General features: G+C 37.1%; 1 protein-coding gene and 1 long non-coding RNA gene across 8 annotated transcripts in view; one reads left to right on the plus strand and one right to left on the minus strand.

Moving 5' to 3' along the window:
* LRRC9 (leucine rich repeat containing 9) overlaps positions 1-24223 on the plus strand; it is a 110766-nt gene that overhangs the window by 14141 nt on the left and 72402 nt on the right. For 6 of the 7 annotated variants that reach the window (XR_009606295.3, XM_060619952.3, XM_060619950.3 and 3 more), the window contains 6 exons: positions 2317-2499; positions 9595-9750; positions 12347-12543; positions 13421-13552; positions 19421-19597; positions 20353-20470. Coding sequence is in view for 6 of the 7 variants with exons in the window: in XM_060619952.3 (XP_060475935.3) it covers positions 2317-2499; positions 9595-9750; positions 12347-12543; positions 13421-13552; positions 19421-19597; positions 20353-20470 (963 nt within the window). In the remaining variant the exon portion in view is untranslated. The remainder of the gene's footprint in view (positions 1-2316; positions 2500-9594; positions 9751-12346; positions 12544-13420; positions 13553-19420; positions 19598-20352; positions 20471-24223) is intronic. The other variant, XM_060619953.3, reaches the window with a different exon arrangement.
* The window catches only part of LOC132669934 (uncharacterized), a 72067-nt gene continuing 69481 nt past the window's right edge, over positions 21638-24223 (minus strand). The window contains exon 2 of the long non-coding RNA XR_009606296.2: positions 21638-21844. This is a non-coding gene — a long non-coding RNA (uncharacterized LOC132669934). The remainder of the gene's footprint in view (positions 21845-24223) is intronic.

A 24223-nucleotide genomic window follows, 5' to 3' on the forward strand; every position in this document is an offset into this window, starting at 1 on the left:
AGTGGAAAAGCCAGAAAAGTGCGGTGGTAAACAGCATAGCTACATAGAAAGATCTGTCACTTCTAGCACTGCCACAAGCCACAGGCAGCATTGTACTGTGGTAATATAAAGTGCAAGCAAAATAATAATGTAAAGCTTTTAGAAAATGACTAGCACACAGTAAGCACTCAATAGATATGCTATTTTATTATTACTACCATTTTAATTACATTAACCTATTCTATTTCAATCTCATCAAAAAATGAGGATACAAATTTGGATTGTAAAAATTTATTATATGGAATAAAACTTAAACAGTTCTCTAAAATAATGGCTATTTTTCAGAAAAACATTGAAACATGATTCACAGCAACTTTTATTATTCTCACATTAGGAATGTTCTCGAAACACTATTACCTTGAATTCTTATCTCTAACCTTTCCACCCACCCTAAAAAGATACTATCCTGGTGGTGATGGAATAACTTCTGCGCCACTTTCTGTCCATACCAGCTACCACAACCCTAACTTTTAGTGAGATTCTGTGCTTTTGTAGACTCCAGTGTCATCTGACTTTTGAGTGTAGGTGGGGGTTAGGGGAAGTTCCTGTGTAAGACTTCAAAGTTCCTATCCACCATAGCCCTGACTGATGGTCAAAGGCAACATAGCCACCCAGAAATCAGACAGTGTTTTCTCCTTGGAACAGTCTAATGGTTTACCTTCCTTGCTCCTGCAGAATTTGACCAAATAATTCTTTGCACAACTCTGTCCAGAAATCTCCATTTCAGAGCAACTCTGCTTAGTCCTACTTCTGCCATGAGCCCAGTAAGAGCCTCAGGGCCAGCCAGTGAACCAAGTCACATTGGTCACCTGACCCTGTCTTACTCTTGACTCCAGCAGCCTGACTTCACTACTTACTTCCTCATTCCATTTGTACTTTATTTTTAGGACTAGTACCTCCTGGTTTTTGCTTTGGATTTCCTTTAACTCTGATTCGGAATCTACTAATTAGCATTACATCTGTTGAAGGCAAGCCCCACCATAGTACCCTTCTACACCAGTCCTCTGTCGTGAATTCTTCCTTAGTTTTTTTCAACACTTTAAAAATGCAATCACCATTCTAACCTTGTAGACTGAGGGCCAAAGCCTATATAGACTCTTAGCTTATAGACTTGTGTGTGCATAAGAAATTAGTAATAGAGTTGTGATAAATTCTATAACAAAGGTAAACCCAGTGGCTAAGAGAGTTCGTAGGAGGAGACTCTGCCCCAAGCTTGGGGGATGAAACAAGACTCCCAGGAAAGATGAGGTAAATCTGGGATGAAGTTCAATCCACTCAAAGGCAGCAGCACGAATGAAAGTATAAAGATAAGGTAGGGTCTGGCACATTCTGAAATTTCAAGTTGCTCAGCACAACTAAAACATGAAATGTCAAAGTTGCAGTAGAAGAGGAAAGACTGAAGAGTTAAGCAGGGACCAGATACCAAATAAAGGAAGGTGTAAACAAGGACCTAAACTTCAGTGTAAAATAGGTTCAGGAAAGACATTGGCCTGGAAGTGCATTATCAATCCCTTCCCCTCCACTGAATGTGAGGAAAAAGGGGCTCTCAGGAGAAAGCTAGGTTTTAGTTGCCATTAACTGGTAGAAAGGGCATTTACAGAAAACAAACAAAAACCCCTAAAAATCAGGAATTCAGTGGTGCATATAATAGAACAGATGTCCCCTAGCCTTTGATGAGAAAAACAGATCTGGAGGTCCAGGAGAATGGTAAGCACCCTTCCTAGGGTGGCAAGGGTGGGAAATGGTGGTGAAGGAAGCAGGAGACCTGCGGACAGTAGGGGCAATAGTTAGCAAAGGGGCTGCGTGGAGGAGGCACCGTTATCTTAAAAAATATATGTGCTCAAGTGACTGACTCCAAGGTTCCAGGTGGAATACATGATTTAGTAAATACTCTTTGGTCTTTTATTTTAAAATGCGTAGTTTAGAGAGTCTGCTATTTAACAATTGTTATCTATTCTTCATGTAGTTAACATGTTTTTCACTAGAGGAAAAAAAACATTTTATCCATCTAAATCACTTTAAAATGTTTAAGCACATATTAAAATGCATTACATTAAATTATGGGTGATCTTAAGTGTTCAAATGGCTCCTTTAGAAATGGTCAGTTGTGGGATGACTGGCTGGCTTAGTCAGTGGATCATGAGACTGTTGATCTCAGGGTTATGAGTTCAAGCCCCACGTTGGGTATAGAGATTACTTAAAACTATAATGTATATAAAAAAAAGTAATGGACAGTTGCAATTAATTAATTGAACATTATCATTGCTGTTGTTTTAGGACCTCACTAACTTAACCAGGCTGCGTCACTTAAAGGATTTATGTCTGAATGATCCTCAATATAAAACCAATCCAGTTTGTCTGCTGTGTAATTATTCCACACATGTATTATATCACTTGCCTAGCCTTCAAAGACTTGACACGTTTGATGTGTCAGCAAAACAGATCAAGGAACTGGCAGATGTAAGTGCATCTTCAATCAGAAATCTGTGACTTAAGTTTAATTAACTGCTTCTTTCTGGCTATGTCCACATATGGTAGGTAGTAATATCTTGTCAGTTCTTGTCATCACCTCTACTTTTGTCCCAATGAGCTGGATATTTCATATGAATATATATAAATAATAATATTAGTACTAGAATCTCAATGTTCTTGACAGTACTAGAAGGCAAAATAATAGAAAAACATTAGAATTTATAAAACTAAAAGAAATAAATCTGAGAAATGATCATCAGTGTTAAGAAGAAGTGAACTAGTGGTATATACATAAAAATTAATAAGGCCAAAGTAAAGTAGTAATGAAACAAGTAACCTCCTCTCATTTGGAATACTGCATATCAAAATTAGAAAATATCCATGGTTGATGGTAGTATTCTGGAATTAGGTAGACTTTAATATAATTAAGATGATTTGGGGCTCTCTAGAAGTATATCTACGCACACCGCCAGAATCTAGGAGATCTCTCAAATCTCAAATGGCTCAAGAGAGCCATTCCTAGGCAGCCACTGATGGTGAACCTCCCAGTAAAGGGGCTGGCTCCTTTCACATGCCACCAAAGGACCTATAATTTCAGGATGGAGTGCATAGGAATTCACCATATTTATTAGTAGTCTTTCCAGATTATAGTTCTTCTTCTCCTTCCAGTCCAGTGAGCCACATTCATTTGTGCAGTTAATCGTCCAGTAGACAGGTTTTGAGTATCTAGAGTGTGGATGCACATGGATGTCCCCATATGAGGCCCTCCCCTCCTTTCCTTGTGGTTCATCCATCATGTCAACATAGATAAAGAATGCCTTTATCCATTTATCTTGTTTCTCTTGTCTTGCCAGCCTGAGGATTTATTCTTAGCTTCCATTCTCTCCTCTCTTTTTTCCAAAACTGAGATTATCCTCTCTCCCATCCCAGTCTGAAAAGTGAACTGTCTTGCAATATCAAGCAAAGGGCTAGAGTTCTTGTCTACTAGCAGATGTTCAGAGTCTTTGGAGATTCAGGGAAGAATGTCTCCTCTAACACCATTAAGTCAAAAATAACGGGAAAACTTCACAGTGACAATCATATTTTTTTAAGATTTCTGTTATCATCTGCAGAGTTCTACATTAGTCAGTTTCTTCAAAGGTGAGCTGGAAATGAAATTACTTGGCTTATTAACTTATCTAACAAATATTTAATACCTATTACATTCCAGGCACACCTCAGGTCCTAGAGATATAGAATGACCAAAACAGACAAAATCTCTGCTTGCTTGGAGCTTACACTCTTATGAGAGAAGACAGATACTCAGAAACTAAATAAGAAAAGAACTAGTATGTCAGATAGTGATAAATGCTATGGAGAAAAATAAAACAAGGGTGAAGGAAACAGAATTATAGGTAGGGGCAGAGGGAGAAGTGTTGGCTATTGTATATAGAATTGTTGGGAGAGGATTCCTCAGGCAACACTTGGGCAGAGACCGAAGGAAGTAAGGGAGCAAGCTTTTCAGGGATCAGCAAATGCAAAGAATTTGAGGCAGGAGCCTGCCTCTCATATTTGAAGAACAGGAGGTTAGTGTGGGTGGAGCTGAGTAAGTGAGAGGAAGAGAAGAGATGAAGACCGGAATTGGGGGGTGGGGAGATCAGATGAGACTGTAGGATGTTAGAAAGACTTTGGCTTTTACTTTGAGTGAGGCAGAGCCCCTGGAAAAATTTGAGCAGAGGAGAGACAAAATGACTTATGTTACTTATGTTTTATAGGGATCCTTCTGGGGGCACCTGGGTGGCTCAGTTGGTTAGGCGGCCAACTTCATTCAGCTTAGGTCATGATCTCACGGTCTGTGGGTTTGAGCCCCGTGTTGGGCTCTGTGCTGGCAGCTCAGAGCCTGGAGCCTGCTTCCAATTCTGTGTCTCCCTCTCTCTCCCTGCCCCTTCCCTGCTTGCTCTCTCTCTCTCTCTCTCTCTCTCTGTCTCTCTGTCTCTCTCAAATAATAAACATTTAAAAAAATTTTTAAGGGATCCTTCTGGCTAATGGGTTAAGAATAGAGGATTTGAGGGAAAAGATGAGCACAGAGAAACCAGTTAGATCCCAGTCACTTGGATGAAAGGTGTTGATGGTTTGATATAAGGTGATAGTAGAAGAGGTGGTGAAAAGTAGTCATATTCTGTAGTAGTTAAAAGGGGGAACCCATCTGGATTTGCTGATAGAGTGGATGTGAAGTGCAGAGGAAAGAAAGAAACAATAATTCCAAGCTACTGGCCTGAGCAACTGAAGGAGGGAAGAAGTCACTGTTTGATGAGATGAGGAAGAATATGGAAGAAGTCTGTTGAAAGGAAGAATCATGGTTTAATTTCAGACATATAATTTTGAGCAATCTTTTGAACATGTAAGAGGATATGTTCAAAAAGTAATTGGGTACATGAGTCTGCTATTTAAGAGGGTTGCCTGGGTTGGAGATATAAATATGAGAACTGAAGGCAGAAAGATGGTATGTGGAGCCAGGGACTGGATAAATCACCAAGGGAATGGTGTAAATGGAGAAGTGTGTCAGTTGGGTGTTGGAGACTGGGGAGGGAGGAGGAACCTGCTGATGAGATGGAAGAAGAGAACTAAGAAAAGTAGGTTCTTTTGACATTCTGCCTAAGATTGTCATATATTCGGTTTAGTCTTGTATATGTCAGAAGTAGTAGTATTTAAAGAACAAAATAAAGAATTGTTACACTATTCCTGATATCTTCTCTTAAATTATGTCATTATATTTCAGTTTTCCCACTATAAAATATTTATCCTTTCTTCACCGTTTTAAGGCAAAAATAGGATATATTATATACTAATATTGCTCAACTTTTGATTTAGATCAAGATGATTTTTCACATTCAAAGTGTTTTTATGTAAGAATTGCATATAGATTGCCAAGGTGCTTTCTTCATTACCATTCATATGAAGACAGGTTGTGCGAGGGTGGTGGCACTTCTCCAATGTGGTAAACTCTTGAGCAGAGTACTGTCGATTCTTCAAATTTTCACCCATGGCTGTGGAGTATTTTTGTAAACTATAAGTGACAAGGAAAGTCAGGAGGACCAGCAGGGAGTCAGCATGGGAAAGAGGGAAGAACATGGGAGTTCAAGTCAGAAGACTTGGATTCAAGCTCCAGTTGCATCCATCACAACCTGCCACTCAGGCAAGGCATTTCCCTTCCAAAACTTCAGCTTTCTCGGAACTATTAAAATAGTGATGATAAAAATAGTACCTGTCCTAAATGTTATTGTAGGGACCCAATGAGTTAATGGGCATAAAAGTACATTTGATTTGTTAAGTACTGTAAAAATAACCACTATGAAACTGTAGTTGAGCCTATGACTTTTCATTCTTTTTTGGTAATCAAAGAAGCAAATGGAACATGTTTTATCTTAACTTCATACAAACATGCAACTGAATTTAGCATTATAGTTAGACTATTTTACAAAAAAAACAAAAAAACAAAAAAAACACTTTTTTTTTTAAACTATAACGGACAAGTAATTCCGCCAAAGTGGAATAGTGAAAATGAGTTTGACATTCTCAAAATCCAAACACAGAAAAGCAAGTTGAATATAGTAAGCCTACAAAGTTGATTTACTGTTTATGTACAGTTTACAACATAGTCTTCCCCATTTTTATGGAATCTTAGTATATACTCTCAAGGACAAAAAAAAAACCCTGATTAATAACTCTTATTGTTATGACACACTAAGTGATCATTGAAGAGTTCAGAAATAGTAAAATATCACAATTTATGTTCCCAAACGTAGATATAGGTATATTCTTAATAAAATATAAAAATAAAGTAGAAGATGGGGCGCCTGGGTGCCTCAGTCAGTTAAGCATCTGACTTCAGCTCAGGTCATGATCTCACAGCTTGTGGATTCAAGCCCTGCATGGGGCTCTGTGCAGAGCCTGCTTGGGATTCTCTCTTCCTCTCTCTCTGCCCCTCCACAACTCATGCTTTCTCTATTAAAATAAATAAAATTTAAAAATAATAAAGTAAAAGAAACTGTGCAAGGATACACTAGAAACTGAAATTAGTAGTTATCTGTGAAAAGTGGGGCACCTGGGCAGATGGGAAGTAGGTGTGGGAAGTACTTTTCATTGTGTATTTTTCAATTATTTTGGTGTTTGAAACATGAGCATATTACTTATTCAAAAATAAAAATTAAAAACAAAATAAAAGCAGTATTTTTTGTCCCCCCTCTGCCAAGGGACTTCCAAGTTAGATCTGAATTTTGGGCAAGCAACACATAATGTTTCAATATCATATTTATTAAACTTAGTTATAATTATTCACTTATACTCAAACATGATTTATTATTTATTTTTTAAATTTTTTTTCAATATATGAAGTTTATTGTCTTATTGGTTTCCATACAACACCCAGTGCTCATCCCAAAAGGTGCCCTCCTCAATACCCATCACCCACCCTCCCCTCCCTCCCACCCTCCATCAACCCTCAGTTTGTTCTCAGTTCTTAAGAGTCTCTTATGCTTTGGCTCTCTTCCGCTCTAACCTTTTTTTTTTTTTCCCTTCCCCTCCCCCATGGGTTTCTGTTAAGTTTCTCAGGATCACATAAGAGTGAAACCATATGGTATCTGTCTTTCTCTGTATGGCTTATTTCACTTAGCATCACACTCTCCAGTTCCATCCATGTTGCTACAAAGGGCCCTATTTCATTCTTTCTCATTGCCACGTATTACTTACTCCATTGTGTATATAAACCACAATTTCTTTATCCATTCATCAGTTGATGGACATTTAGGCTCTTTCCATAATTTGGCTATTGTTGAGAGTGCTGCTATAAACATTGGGGTACAAGTGCCCCTGTGCATCAGTACTCCTGTATCCCTTGGGTAAATTCCTAGCAGTGCTACTGCTTGGTCATAGGGTAGATCTATTTTTAATTTTTTGAGGAACTTCCACACTGTTTTCCAGAGTGGCTGCACCAATTTGCATTCCCACCAACAGTGCAAGAGGGTTCCCATTTCTCCACATCCTCGCCAGCATCTACAGTCTCCTGATTTGTTCATTTTGGCCACTCTGACTGGCGTGAGGTGATATCTGAGTGTGGTTTTGATTTGTATTTCCCTGATGAGGAGCGACGTTGAGCATCTTTTCATGTGCCTGTTGGCCATCCGGATGTCTTCTTTAGAGAAGTGTCTATTCATGTTTTCTGCCCATTTCTTCACTGGATTATTTGTTTTTCGGGTATGGAGTTTGGTGAGCTCTTTATAGATTTTGGATACTAGCCCTTTGTCCGATATGTCATTTGCAAATATCTTTTCCCATTCCGTTGGTTGCCTTTTAGTTTTGTTGGTTGTTTTCTTTGCTGTGCAGAAGCTTTTTATCTTCATAAGGTCCCAGTAGTTCATTTTTGCTTTTAATTCCCTTGCCTTTGGGGATGTGTCAAGTAAGAAATTGCTATGGCTGAGGTCAGAGAGGTCTTTTCCTGCTTTCTCCTCTAGGGTTTTGATAGTTTCCTGTCTCACATTCAGGTCCTTTATCCATTTTGAGTTTCTTTTTGTGAATGGTGTGAGAAAGTGGTCTAGTTTCAATCTTCTGCATGTTGCTGTCCAGTTCTCCCAGCACCATTTGTTAAAGAGACTGTCTTTTTTCCATTGGATGTTCTTTCCTGCTTTGTCAAAGATTAGTTGGCCATACGTTTGGGGGTCTAGTTCTGGGGTTTCTATTCTATTCCATTGGTCTATGTGTCTGTTTTTGTGCCAAACATGATTTATTATTTACCTAAAGTTCAAATTTAACTTAGAATCTTATCTTTTATTTAGCAATCCTATCTTTACCCACGTTCTCTTGTTTTAGATTTAAGAATTCAATAGAAAATTTTTACACTGACTCAAAGCATTCTTTATTGGATTTTCCATTTTCTCCAAATAGGCAAAAAATTAACACCACTTGCCATTTCTTTAATTACTGTTTTTCTTCTCAGTTGCCCTTCCAAAATAAGCTCTTCTTTATCAGGAATTTTTTATCTATTAATCATCATCTTACAAGCGTGTTTTTTCTGAACTGTTCTCTGTTACTGATGCCTTATTTTTTATAGAGGAATTTAGTGATTTCAATCTCAGAACTTCATAATATGTTGGGAAAGGGAATTCTTTTGGCCTGTTCATCATGCCATACAACTGTGTCTATTCTATATTTTATGCCAAATAATTCTGTTGGGATCTTGATTATCCACTTTCTAACAAATAAATCACATAACAAGAGCCTGCATCTATGAAAATACGTGTCCAGAACAGTGTACAAGCCTTCCAAATTATTTAAGGTACAGATAACCTAATAAAGAGAAATGTCTTCATTATTTCAGGTAAACAGTTAAAACTAGGTCACATTTAATAGTGCATCTGATTTGCTTATTTTCTCCTCAGCTAGTTCCTTTTGACTAATATTACTTGTAGGTACCATTTAGCTGGTGTATTTCTTAATAGTAGATTTAATCTATTTATTATATATTTATTATAACTAGATAATCCACTGGTATTAAGATATTCTAGGTAATGGGATTAGATTGACAATTTAGTCATTTGCTCAATCTAAAACAAGTTTATTTAGAGCATCCTTTTATAGAATTGGGCGAAAATCAAATTCTATTTCTTACCCATGCTTTTAAAAAATGAATAATGTTACATTTGCTTTTAATGCTTTTGATGTATTTTTCCCTAAGTTAATTAAATAGGAATAATGCAGTGACCTATTTGCTTTTTAGCAATATGCTTTATTAGCTAAATGATAAGATTTTATAAATTGAATTCTATCTGGAAGCACTTTATGTTGTCATCCTCGAAATAAATATGAATATGCCTTAACTTAAAATATTATCTACAAAGGAAATATTTGGAATTTTATATTTTGCTTATTGTTTAAATATAGCACTCTGTATAGCCGTTATCATTTCAGCTATCATCATTATGAGTTATTGGGCATGTAAAATTTTCCAGTGGGTATATAGAACATATCACACTCCCATAATGCTACCAAACTTAATAATGTTTTTTGCTTCAGCTGATCATTTATTGGTTTTTATTTTCTCACTTTTAGACCACAGCAATGAAAAAAATAATGTATTACAATATGCGTATAAAAACTGTTCAGAGGCATCTTCATGAAGACCTTGAAAAATTGAATGAACGAAAATGCAAATTACAGAAATTGCCAGAAGAAAGAATAAAATTATTTAGCTTTGTGAAAAAAAATGTAAGATTCAGTATTGTAAAATTTTAGTGGCCATATCTTCAGAAAACTGGTGATAAGACAGCATTATCTTTTAAATTATATATATATATGTATACACATACAGAAATAATTTTTTTATTACTACTTATTTTTTTATTACTACTTTTTTTATTACTACAAGTTTGCTTCTAAACCTTTGATTCCATTTGCTTGACCAAGCTTCGTTGTGTGCTTAGAAATCTACAACTGTAAAAAGGTAGAGGCTTATAAATTTATAAATGTTTTAAAAAGCTGTGTAATTCAGTATGATTCCAAAAGTTATTGAAATCTATTAGAATTTATTTCAGCTGTATTTTTATTAGACATATTCAGGTTGTGCTCAAAATTAATTTTTTGGTCTAAAGTGCTAAAATTTCCCTTTAATAATACTTTTAAGGTATTGAAACCAGATGAGACCTTTAAAGCAAGCTGCACTTTGGTAGTTATATTATGTGTGCTTTTTTTACTTAGAGTAAATTGGATTTCCTTTACCAACAGTAGGCTTTGAAAAATGAAGGATTATTAACCTCAAAATAGAACTTTTTATATATAAGAACTTACTGTATTTTTTTAAAGTAAGAAAATATAATTATTCTACAAGTGTTAGACAAATAAATTATTTGGGGGTAGGGGAATTGGATTCTTAGTTTACACTTTACCAAAAAAAAAAAAAAAAAATGCCAGTGGGGAGAAAAAAAGAACTAAATTAAAAATGAAAAAACATGAAAAAAACTGAAGAATATATAGATGAATATGGTTAACTGATCTCAGCCTGCCAAATAAAAGGAATACTAGAAATAACAAAAGAACAGAATGTAGATCTGATTGCAAAAAATAAAAGTAAAATGCTTTGGTACTAAAAAGGATCATTAATAAAAATAAACAGTTTTCAGCAAACATGATGGGGGCATCTGGCTGGCTCAGTTAGTAGACCATGTGACTCTTGATCTTGGGGTTGTGAGTTCGAGCCCCACACTGTGTGTAGAGATTACTTAAAAATAAATCTTTTTAAAAAACCATGATGGACAACCTTAGTATAAGCATTCATAAATAAACAAAACAAAAAGCAAATATTCAAATAGAAAAACTGAGCAAAGTACATAAGCTTCTGTTTCACAAAAGAAGAAATTAAAAAATGACTAAGATTTGAAAGAAGAGCTTAACTTGGTTATTAATTTCCAAGTGTGAATTAAGATAACAAAACCATTTTCTCCTATAAAATTGTCAAAGTGTAACACGTGACAGTACTCAGGCTGGTGAAGATGAGTGTGACCCTACTACACCACCAATGAAATGTAATTTGGGTCATATGTATTCACAGCCTAAAAAATGCTTGTAGCCTTTGACCCAGTAAACCTACTGGTAGCACTCTGTTCTAAGGAATTGGATAAAATTTACATACATAAGATATTTATCACTACACTATTAATAACAACAAAAAATTGCAAACTTACCTAATTGTTTAACTAAAGAGGAAGAATTATTCATTCTTAAGGTAGAGTAGTATACTGCCATTAAAAACCAAGTCTTTAAAAAAAAAAAACAAAAAAAAAAACAAGTCTTTTAAATATATTTAATGCTCTTCCTAAAATAAACAGGCTTGAATTAATAATATAATAGACATCCTTAAAGTGAAACATTAACAACATTTATTTTTGGATAAAAAATGAACCAGTATATGAAAATCATTTTATATCTATTTTTGTGTACAAATGCATGTATTAAGGAAAATCTGCAAATGTGAAAAATAATACCTGTAGATTAGATAAACTATAGCATTTTTATAAATATGCTTGATTTGCTTTTAATAGCTGGATATAGCCATTATAGAGGTGGGACAGATAATCAGTAAATTTCTATTTATAAAAATCTCTCCAATGTATCTTGAAATCCTACAAAGCTGGGGTTAAGGCAAGGCAATTGAGGTACTCACTGCAGGCCCAAAATTAGAGTGCTAAACACCTCAGTAATCACAATAAATCATATCTAATGCAATATTTTTTTAAAAAATACAAATGAATGCCAAAAAAGTCCACTATGAACAAGAAAAAACAATCAAAATTTAAACAAAAACATTGCCGTGCTGAGCCGTATATAGGAGACTGAGGCTAGAGGAAAAATATGCATCTCAATATACATGTTTTATATATTTTCTATGGTTGATTTTTTCCCAGAATACCAAAGTACTTAAAAAAAATACTGAAAAATTGAAAAGTAGGTGTGATAAATGTCACATTACCTTGAAGTTTAAATATTTTATTTATACCCAAACCAGTATTTGTTATAATTTTACTTTGGCTTTAATAGAAGGAAGCTCATCACTAATATTTAAAAATCAATTTCTTTGCTTTTCTCATTTCGATGAAAAGAACTGCCATGTTTGAAGTATTTAAGAATGTCCTTTGGTCAAAAGAAATTGACTGACTAAACTTGCACCAAAGTTGTAATTGCACATTTGGCATGTTTTTATGCGTTTGGCCTATTTATTATCTAGATTTCTATTTTATTTATTTAAATTAACTGTATATTTCATAATTCCACTAAAATGTTTTGCTCTATGGCACACTGATTTCAACAGCTGGAACGGGAACTTGCGGAACTCAAGGGATCTGCCAAAGGGCACGGTGATAGATCCAATAACAATAAAGTAGCTGAACTTGAAAAATCAAAGAAGTGTGAAACTGTCACAGAGGAGCCAAATCTTCAACAGAAGATACTGACCAAACTAAATGCCTTGAATGAAAGGGTAACATTCTGGAACAAAAAACTAGATGAGTATGTTTTATGAATTGTCTAGTTCAAATTTGAAACAGGAGAGGATAGAATGTTCTAGGCTATCAGTCGAGCTCAGTTCTCTTCCTCAGGGGTGGAAAGAATTATGAAGTAAAACACGGAATGTGTTTCTAGTCCCATTCCCAGCAGAGATAGACATCATTGATTCAAAGCCGACATACATAGTTTTTTACAGAGGCAATGCTTAATTAGGTACAGCAAACTTCCCCCTAGTGGCTTCTTGTCACATCACTGCTCTAGTGTCTGCAAACTAAAAATAGAGCTGCTACTGATGGAGAAACTCACCACATAGACCTGACTGAGCAAAGCACATACATAGTTGTCTGGAGTCACGTAGAAACAAACTCTGGCTGAGTTTCAACTAGAAATATAAAGCAGAAGATTTAGTAAGTACCAATAATTTTTTATTTACTAGGGCATTAAATGGATAAAGTTAGTTTGCCCTGTAAATACTCCTACTGCTCCTACTGCTTCTACTACTCCTCCTAACAGCTAACACTTATTTCTTACTCTGCCAAATTCTTTGCTAAGAGCTTTATATGTATTTTGCATAGAATCATCAAAAAAAAAAAAAAAGCCTTTTCAGGTGTAGGTACTGTTAATATTGCCATTTTACTGAGAAACCGCAGCATCAAAAGATCTGCGAGCCATAAGCGGCAGAGCCAGGAGAGACTTCTAACCTTATTGCCAGAAACAGAATGTCTTTAACTTGGTTTAACTGTTAACACCAAGCTTTCTGTACCCATTGACAAATGCCTTATATTTTTATATCAGCCTTTTTTTAAAAATCTATTTTAACTATAATTTTAATGTTGTGATATTTAGGTTTTTCTAATAACTTAATTTTTCTCTTAAATAGGATTGAAGCAATTTATCATGTTGAAGTAAAACAAAAGAAGAAAAGCCATGGCTTATGGATCCCATTTTTGTTAATTGAGTTGGAAACTGTGGGAAATATCCACTTTGAAGAAGGCACTCGATCTGATGACTGGTAAATCTGTTTGAAATTTAATTACAGCCTTAAAAATAATTTTAGGTGCTTAGGGGTGCCTGGGTAACTCAGTCAGTTGAACATCTGACCCTTGGTATCAGCTCAGGTCATGATCTCATGGTTCATGGGTTTGAGTCCCGCGTCAGGCTCCATGCTGTCAGTGCAGAGCCTGCTTAGGATTCTTTCTCCCTCTCTCTGTGCTCCTCCCCCACTCATGCTGCCTCTGTTGCTCTCAAAATAAATAGACTTTAAAAAAATAAATAATTTTAGGTGCTTAGGATCATCAGCTAAAATATCAACTTATAAAATCTTAAAATGTCTAATTTTCAAAACACTTCTCATATAGAATGTTCATCCACTGAAGAGTAGCTGTTACCTATTTTGCCACCAATATGTTTTTCTGTTTACATAATTGCTGTGAGCTAATCTTCAGAACATCCTAATGATATTTCATTGCTCTTTACCCAATTTCCCTTAGCCCAAGAGCCAGAATAAATTTTTTTAAGTTTATGGCTAAGTATTAACTTTATATATGTTTATACTGTTCATTTCTTGACTGGACGTGGCCCTGGATTCTGAATATTGTGTGAGAACCTACAATAGAGAAGGAACACAGGAGCAAGATTGGCAACAGCAGGTCGCAGACACTGGGGGAGGCACCATAGCAAATTTCCTGGGGGTCCATAGTCAAGGTCAAACCAGTTGTCTAGAGCTGGCTAGAGTCAGGGGGCACATGGACTCTCTGAGTTGAAATAAGGCATACACTTAAAAACCAGGAATTTGGGTTAAAAGTCCATTTAGGCAGAAATGCAGAGAGCCACCAGAAACAGGAAACGGGCATACACACTTCGTAATTGAAGCCTCCTGGTACAAACAAGGAAATGGCTGTGTTGCCTCAACTTGAGGGTACAACTTAGAAAATAATTCGGAAGGAAGGAAGGAAGGAAGGAAGGAAGGAAGGAAGGAAGGAAGGAAGGAAAGAAAAGGTTTGCAGCAGAAAATATCACTAATTATAACTTCCACATTTCTATAATCATTTCCTCAAAACTGGGGAGCTGTGAACAAGCCAAAGCTTGCCCTACAACCCTAGAGCATACTGCGAATTTGGGTGTGTAGAGAGAAAGCAGGAAACACGTAAAGTGATTGAATGGACTTGATCCAGCATCCCAGCGGATTGTATTTGCAGTCAGTGTTGAAACAAACACTGACTTTTATGGAGTAAAATGCAAAATTCGTATTAACTTTTTATATGTTTATTTTTGAGAGAGACAGAGACAGAATGTGAGTGGGTTAGGGGCAGAGAGAGAGGGAGACCCAGAATCCAAAGCAGGCTCCAGGCTCTGAGCTGTCAGCACAGAGCCCGACGCGGGGCTCAAACTCACAAACTGTGAGATCATGACCTGAGCCGAAGTCGGATGCTCAACCGACTGAGCCACCCAGGCGCCCCTGTATTAACTTTTTATAAATAAAAATATGTAATTGTTATGAATTACTTTAAGCCATAAGAAGTTCTGCCCAAGTGAGAAATAGACCGTTTAAAATATTTTCTCTTGTATCAGTACATCAATCGCCCAGCAGTTACCACTATTCACTTAACCACAATACTTGATTTTTATGTGCAAAGATATAAAGGGGATTCATCCCATTTCCCATATAAACAAATAAAGGCCTTGACTTTTCAAGTACAAAAATTGAATGGTGGTGACTTTTCAAGTACAAAAATTGAATGCATGAAAAATTTTTCAGTCTTTCATTTATATTCACTCAACCTAAACAGATTTGTTTATTATTATTTCCGTTTCTTTTTAACTTATTGCAGAGTAGTCTCTTTACAAAACAAGTAGATTATAAGGAAAAAATACATAAAAGCAAAATGACTAAAAAGCCATTAGGTAACTATGTCAACCTGATAGTAAATTAGGTTGATGGATTTTGATAAGCATTAGCAATTGTTTACTTGGCTTTAGTAATAACAGCCTTGTTCCATTTTAAGAAGAAAATCAAATCTACATTGGCAGAATTTGAAGGATTGTTTTTTTACAAACTTGGCCACCTTAGCTGTGATTTTTTATGGATACTATGAAATAGCTCCTGAGGCGCCTGGTTGGCTCAGTCGGTAGAGTATGCGACTCTTGATCTGGAGGTCGTGAGTTCAAGCCACACGTTGGGTGTAGTACAGTGTCTGCATATAGTAGGTACTTGGTATTTGCTAATCAATCAGTAAAGATAACTAAATGATTTCCTATGTGGTCCCTGCTGGCACACCTCCTACACAGAGAGCACTGTGTAAAACAAAATAAAAGCCTTTTGTAGTAACCTGTTATTTTCCAAGTGATATTCAAACCTTTCACCCCAATATTCAGTGGGCTTCACCATATGGTGTTCAAACCATCCTACTACTTTTCCAACCCCTCCAGAGTCAGCCAAACTGTGTGTGCCTCACTGCTCTTGGGACACACCTGGTGCACCACCGTGGTTTCCTCTGTTCTGCTTCCTTCACCCAGAATACCTTACATCCTTGCCCTCACTCTCTATCATTGTCTGTCAAAACTTACTTTATCTTCAAGGCCAACATCAAGAGCCATCTTTTGTGAGGAATACCTTTGTCATCTTTATCAGATTAGTCATTATTATTATTCTCTTTGAATCTTCACAGCACTATGTTGCATCTCTCCTATCTTCTACTCAGTTATAATTTTGCCTATTGTTTGTCCCATTACTTTTCTGCTCCATTTGTTTATAAACTCAGTGAAGATAGAGACTGCATTCTTATTCATCTTTGAATCTTTTCTATTGTGTTCACTTGCTCAGCATCCATCCACTGGGTTTCTACCATGGCCCAGATTCTATTCTAGGTGCTAGGGGTAAAAGTTACAGTTTCTGCTCTCATCCAGGCTGCCATCTGGTATGGGAGACTATGGAAATGAAGCAGTACTAAATTCTGGGATAATTGTTGGTCTGGAGAAGAATGACATTCAAACCAGAATGGGGGTGTAGAGAAAGTTTTTGGAAGTGGGGACATCTGAGGGAGATACTTTGATCTGAAATTTGAGTGACAGATAGAAGTTAACTATACACAGAATTAGGGGAAGGACTTGCTAAGCAGAGGAAACAGCATGTGGTGAAAAGGTATGGAACTATTATAATACATTTGGAGAACTACAGTATTTCCACATGACAAAGGCCTGATCATTAAAGCGCACCATGAGCTGGTAGTTTGAATTTCGCCCTTAAGTCTTTGGGACCCCTTGAAAGAGAGGTATAAGAGATTTAGATATTATTTTATATAAGTTCCTACAGTTATTATTTGAGGTTCAGACTAGAAAGCATATATCTCAGGTCAGTAATGAGATGCTGCCCAGTGCATGTAGCACGTTACCAACAATGCTATGAGAAGTGTCCTCTTCTACGAGGAACTGATAATACGGAGTGTCACAGTACTTCCTAGTCAGTTATAGGTTTGGTTCTCCCTCCTCTAGCAGTATTTTGGCACTCTGTGAGTGATGTCTTCTCATCTCCAGCTTGACCAGGTGATTTATTGAATGGCTTTAGTTCTCGGATTCCAGATAGCACAGAGCCCATGTCCCATTAGCACGGGGGTTCCCAGTCTCCAGGGCTGTAGGAATTCTATGTGAAGAAGGGCTCAGCTACTGAATTTCCAGGCAGAGAAAAGCTCTATGAAAGGATTCCACTTCATGGAGTTTCCTGTGCCATTCTTAGTTCTTGCATTCCTGGGAACTGAACTAGAAGCTAGGTGTTGTCCATTTATCGCTTCTACCCTTGTTTATCCTTGTTACTATATGACAAAACTTTATCTAAATAAAATGCCTACAACACTTTCTATCAGAGTATAATAATAATAAAAATAGAGTGCAAGTAGTAATTGGAGCTTCAGTGGTTCCAGGATGTATTATGTAGGAGTGACTTGGACTGATCAGGCCCAGACAGTGATCCCTCTATACATGAGCCTGGAGGTTTCCCACTCCTGGTGATGATGTAATTATTTATCCAGACCTCCGAACTAATTAGCAGCATCAGCTGGTTGCCACACTACTTATATGTATCTGTCTCCTAACAGACTGTGAGCTCCTCCGGGAGTGGTTTGGTTTGGGCAGCTCACTTTTCAACTCCAAGGGAAGAGCAATTGGGCAGCTCTTAGCTGCACTGGTTCAGTCTTCGCTAGTGAGAAAGGCAGACACTCACTCTAAATGAGTTTGTCCCAGGGAAAGACCACCCACCAGGAAGCTCACCTCTGTGATCTTAGCCCACACTCATGCTCAGGCCTTTGTTGATATTGTATGCCAGTGAGGACCAGACATCTCATTACAGGTAAATGTATCGCATATAGGATCACTTAGCTTTCTTTTCAAATTGATCCATTTTATTTTATTATTATTATTTTTTTAATGTTTATTTATTCTTAAGAGGGAAAGAGAGAGAGCACAGCAGGGGAGGGGCAGAAAGAGAGGGAGACACAGAATCCAAAACAGGCTCCAGGCTCTGAGCTGTCAGCACTGAGCCCAACGCAGGGCTCGAACCCATGAACCGTGAGATCATGACCTGAGCTGGTGTCAGATGCTTAACCTACTGAGCCACCCAGGTGCCCCCAAATTGATTCGTTTTAAAATCTCATCTTAGTCCAAATTCTGTGCTACTTTAAGATAGGGCATGGCCCAGTAAGGGCAGTAGAGAGCAGATGAGCACTTCCAATACATTTTCTTGAGATCTTCACATAGTTGGCCCCTTCTTCTCCTTTTCTTCACTCAAATATCTTCTCTGAAATATCTTACCCAGATCTATACTCAGTAGCCCCCACTCCAGTCCTTACCCCAAACTTCTCTTTCTTCAAAGCACTTGTCAGTTTAGAAATGATTTTATTTATGTATTGTTTATTTTTTGGCCAACTCCTTATAATATAGGCTCCATGAGAGGAGGGACCCTGCCTCTTTCACTTCTATATCCCTAGTTATGAAGTTATTGGCAGTAGTCCAAATGAGAGATGATGATGATTTGCAAAAAAGTAATAACAGTGATAGTGATGACATAGGGTTATAATCAGGATATTTTAGATGTAAGGCCAAAGAGATTTGACCAAAGAATTGGATATTAGTGAGACAGACAGGAGGCAAGTTTCATTCCTGGGATGTTAACTTAAGCTACCAGTTAGATGCTGGTACCATATACTGAGATGGAAAACAGTCAGAAGGATTAGGCTTAGAAGCAGGTGATGAATTAAGTTTTAGAGGCCTATTCCATATGCAAGTGAACATACCAACTAAGCAGTTGGATGTTCAAGTAGGGGTATATCCACATACATTGGGTAGAGATAAAGTCTGAAAGTAAAATGTTGGAATATATCCGTATATATAAAATATATTTTTTCTGTATATTGCCAAGGGACCAGATGAAATCACCTAGGAATAGTATTCATGGAAACAAAAGGAGCACCCAAGACTTATTCCAGGTGCAGTCCAACATTTAGAAAGCTGCCAGAGGAAAAAGAATCAGCAAAGAAAACCATTAAGGAGCAGCCAATAAGAAGAAAGCCAGAAATATATGGTTTCACTGAAGCCAAAAAACAAAGTGTTTCAGTAATGAAGGATTACTCAAGCAACATGTCTTTCAGTCAAAACACATATCTAATCATTAATAAAAACAACTCTTACTTTTATGTTTCAAAGTTTAACATCTCTTTTATTGATTAAGTGTGCCCAGTTTGGACCAAAGCAGAGCTATGATATGACAATGTATCTTTAGCAAAAAATATAAAATATGGGTTATAACTTTTATTATATGTAACTTTGTGTTCTTCAACATTTTAAGGACAATGTGTTCTTTTCTTTATATATATTCTGTTTTCCCATATAGGTTTAACTCCTGCTATGAACTAATTCTCTCACGTTTTTGCACCTGGGACTTCAGGCCATATGGTATTACTGGAGTGAAAGTAAAACGTATCATCAAAGTTAACAACCGTATTCTGAGACTAAAATTTGAAGAGAAACTCCAGAAGTTTCTTGACAATGAAGATATGCATGATTCAGAGTAAGAAGTTAAATTCCGTAAGGAACATTTTTACAGAAGTCTGATTTTATTTTGTAAAGAGTCATTCTGTTTTAAAAGCTTACAATATTGGAGTGCCTGGGTGGCTCAGTCTGTTAAGCGCCCAACTTCAGCTCAGGTCATGATCTCACGGATCATGGGCTTGAGCCCCGTGTTGGACTTTGCTTGGAGCCTGCTTGGGATTCTCTCTCCCTCCGCCCTCTCTTCCCCTCCCCTGCTCGGTCTCAATCTCGCTCTCGCTCTCTCTCTCTCAAAAATAAATGAACATTTTTTTTTAAGTTCACAATATTGAAAATATGCCTTGTTAGTAAATATTTCCTTTTCATGCATCTCCCTTGAGGAGGATGACATCATAGTTTACCCACACTGGGGCCCTTTTTGTTTTTTAAGTTTTCATTTGTCCATTTTGAAAGAGACAGAGAGAGAGCAAGCAGGTGAGGGGCAGAGAGGGAAAATCCCAAGCAGACTCCTCGCTGTTGGCCCAGAACCTGATGCAAGGCTCGAACCCACAAACCTTGAGATCATGACCTGAGCCAAAGTCAGACGCTCAACCAACTGAGCCACCCAGGTGCCCCTGGGGCTCTTTTTGAGACTGAGGGGGATTGGAGGCTTAGTAATGACACTGGACATTCACTGTAAATGGGAAATATCCAGGGCAGGATATATGATTGTCTTATCTATGCCTAAGCTCTTTTGAAATCAATTCTCAAATTTTTTTTATCTTAATTATTCTTAAGGAGCTATCGAAAGATGCTGGAATGTCTTTTTTATGTTTTTGATCCTGAAGTTACAGTGAAGAAAAAGCATCTGCTACAAATACTTGAAAAAGGATTCAAAGACAGTGAAACGAACAAGGTAGCATAAAATGTCATTCAGAATAATGCTTTCTTCCTAATGAATAAAGCCCTGCCATTGGTTAGACAGGGCTTGGTTCTCAATCCTTTTATTCATATTTATAGCCAACTTCTGCTATTTCACAGAAAGCTTGGTGCTACAAAGTATAGCATCTTTCTTCTTTGAATTATACCAGAATAAGTCCATCAGTTAATTTATCTGCCTATCTAATATTTCTATGTATCCTATTTTCATGCTGTGATCCTTTTGTTAATGATCTTGAAATCTATTTCTCTAATCTCTTTTAAACACTCTAGGGTCTTCTCCATCTTGAAAAAAAAAAGTCCATTCGCTGAACACTGCTATGCTTTCTGGTTGTCATCCTGTTTTTCTTTCTCTCTTACTGCCACCACTTCTTTATTTTCTACTTCTTTGTCTGCACCTTGCTCCCTGGTCACTCTGAGCTCCAAAATATCCAGTCACCCTTTCTCTGTCTTCCGCTCTCTTGCTGAGGCAGCTGTAACACCCTGTTGTACAGCAGTGCTCCCTCACCCTTTTCACATCATGGCGCACACAAAAATGACAATGTTGTTGCATTTAAATCCTGGCTTTCCTACTCAGGAGCTAAGTGACTTCACCTCTATGTGCATTTTTATTCCTATATATAAAATGAAGGTAATAATAGTATCTACTTCACAGAGTTGTGGTTAGGATTTAGTGAGGTATGCATTCAAAAGTTTTTGGATACTGGTACACCACTCCATGTTCATAACACCATTATTCATAATAGCCAAAAAGTCAAAACAACCCAAATGCCCCTCAAGACACAATGGATAAACAAAATATGATATAGCCATCCAATGGCACACTAGCCATAAAAAGGATTTAAATTCTGATACATTCTGATCCATGGTTAAACCTTGAAAGTATTATGCTAAGTGAAAAAAGCCAAACACAAATTTACAATTATTGTATGATTCCACTTATATGAGGTACGTAGAATAGGCAAATTGGTACAGACAGAAAGTAGAATAGAGGTTAGCAGGGGATGAGGATGGAAGGATAGGGAGTCATTCTTTAATGAGTGCAGAGCTTCTATGGGGATGATGAAAAGTTCTGGAAATGAATAGTGGTGATGGTTGCACAACATTGTGAATGTACTCCATGCCAATGAATTGTACACTTAAAAACGGTTAAAATGGTAGTTTTACTTCATGTACTTTTTACAGTTAAAAAAAAAATCACCAAAACAGCATTCCAGCCATTCAGTGGAGAATGGATTGGAGGGAGTAGGAGCTGATGGCAGGAGGTTACATAGGGGGGATACTGCAGCAGCAGGCCAGAGGGACAGTGGCTTCAGCAGGCTGGTGTGGCGAAAGTGCCCTTATGTACTTTCTGGAAGAGAAGAAAGAAAGAGGGGAGGAATAAAGGATTTGAAAAAGTAGAGTGGAGTGCTCAGGGTGATTCCAGAGAACTATGAACCATCATGGGCACGAAGGTTGGCAGAAAGATGAGGCTAACATTTCTGTGTGTTTCCTGCTTGCCCGACACTGTGCCTAGCGCCTTATCTCCTGCCGCTCCTTTAGGAGATGCGGTATCTCTAATCCTTCAAACAGCCAGCTATTCAGTATGGTAGCCACCACCCGCATGTGACTGCTGAGCATTTGAAATGTGACTAGTCGGAATTGAGATGTGCTAAAAAGTTTTAAATAAATCTCAGTTTTGGTATAGAAAAGAGATTATAATTTCTTATACTGATTACATATTGAAATGATAATATTTCAGATAGATTACATTAAATAGAATGTATTATTAAAATTTACCCAGAAAGTTCTTGGGACCAGTTCCTGGCACATAGAAAGTTTTTTGGGTTTTTTTTGTTTTGTTTTTTGTTTTTTGGGCATTTTAAAGATTTTATTTAAATTCCATGTGCCATACGTATGAGTTTCAGGTGTACAAAAGAGTGATTCAGCACTTCCATTACAGGTCCCTGTGCTCATCACAAGTGCACTCCTTAATCTCCATCACTGACTTTACCCATCCCCCTCCCCACCTCCCGTCTGGTAACCATCAGTACCTTCTCTATAGTTAAGAGTCTGTTTCTTGGTTTGCCTCTCTTTTTTCCCCCCCTCTATGTTAATTTGTTTTGTTTCATAAATTCCATATTAGAGTGAAATCATGTGGTATGTCTTTCTGTGACTGACTTATTTCTTGTAGCATAATACTCTTTAGCTCCTATTATTCAGCCATAAAAAAGAACATAATCTTGCCATTTGCAATGAGGTGGATGGAGCTAGAGAGCATTATGCTGCATGAAATAAGTCAGTCAGAGAAAGATAAATATCATGTTAGTTCATAGAAAATTTTAAAATAAGATTTACCATTATTCTCTGAAGTATTTGATATTATTGACTGCTCTTTCCTTTTCGAAACTCCCCTTTGGCATCCATAATATTACACTAATGTTATTCTCCTATTTTTCTGATTGTCTTGTCTTTGTTTTCTTTTAATTCTTCCTCTTCCCTCTAAACATGAGAATACCACAAGATTAAGGCTTAATAATCTTGTTTTTCTCCACACATGATCAATTACTCTCATTGTTAAAATCTTAGAAATGGAGTATAATTGGCTAGAAAAATCACTGTGTAGCATGTAGCATATTTTTTATGCTATTATGTGCACACAGGAAATCAAGATAAATGTACATGTACTGCATTGTTTAAGAGGTGGGATAAGATTAAAAAGCATGAGCTGTGTAAGCAGTTTAGAAGACAGATTTGGCTTAGGTTGGCAGTGACTTTGTAAGGCAGAGGGCTGGCTTACATCATTACTCTCTTTGATGCCCAAGGACTTGGTCAATAGACTTAAGGAGTATCATTTATTCCACTTGGCTTTCTCCAAAGTGTACGTCCTCAGCCAGCCCACCTCCTGCTCTCTGCTCTGACACCCACAGCTGCCATTCCTATGTGATTAACCGGTTTTATCTCCTTCTACAATATGTCTAAAACCAGCCTTTAATATTTTGTCCATAACCAACTCTCTCCTTGTCTTATTTCTACCAACAATGCTGTCACTCTCCACTGACCAGGTTCAAAGCTTTGAAATTATATCCAACCACTCCCTTTTTCATTATCCCTGTATCTAATCATTTACCATTGTAGTGATTCTTCCTTTACCATATCACTTTGCATTCTTCCTTTCCCTCCCTGTTCCTATTGCCTGCCACCACTTAGAACATTCCCTCTAATCTTTGCCAGTAGTTTCCTAATAGGCAACTCTGCCCTTGGTCTTTCCTCTATTCCTTCCACCTTTAAAAGGACAGACAAATTAATCTTTCCTAAAACATTATTTTCATAGCACACACTGCATTGTTCTCATGATGAAAATCCTTCAGTCTCTTCCCATTACTCATGATAATGAAGTCCAAATCCCTCTGCCTTGCACTTAAGGCCCCTCAAAATCTAGCTTCAACCAGACTCCCTATTACCAAATACAACAAATATCCCAAATGAAGTATGTACTTTCTTTGTGATTCTCCTAAACATACCTCAGTGCTATGCCTCCTTTTGATGAAATGATCTTCCCTACTTTTTTCTTTTGGCAAACTTACCCTTCAAGTCTCGACTTAAGGACTTCCTCCTTTGCGAAGGCTTTCCTGAGTTCTCAGATAGTAGGATCCCTTTTGCCTAGTTTACAGGTTTATCAGAAAATCCATTAAAATGGAGAACTAGGGGCGCCCAGGTGGCTCAGTTGGAAGAGCATGTGACTCTTGAT

The sequence above is a fragment of the Panthera onca genome, chromosome B3, assembly GCF_046562875.1.
Source record: "Panthera onca isolate mPanOnc1 chromosome B3, mPanOnc1 haplotype 2, whole genome shotgun sequence".
Classification (NCBI taxonomy): Eukaryota; Metazoa; Chordata; class Mammalia; order Carnivora; family Felidae; genus Panthera; species Panthera onca.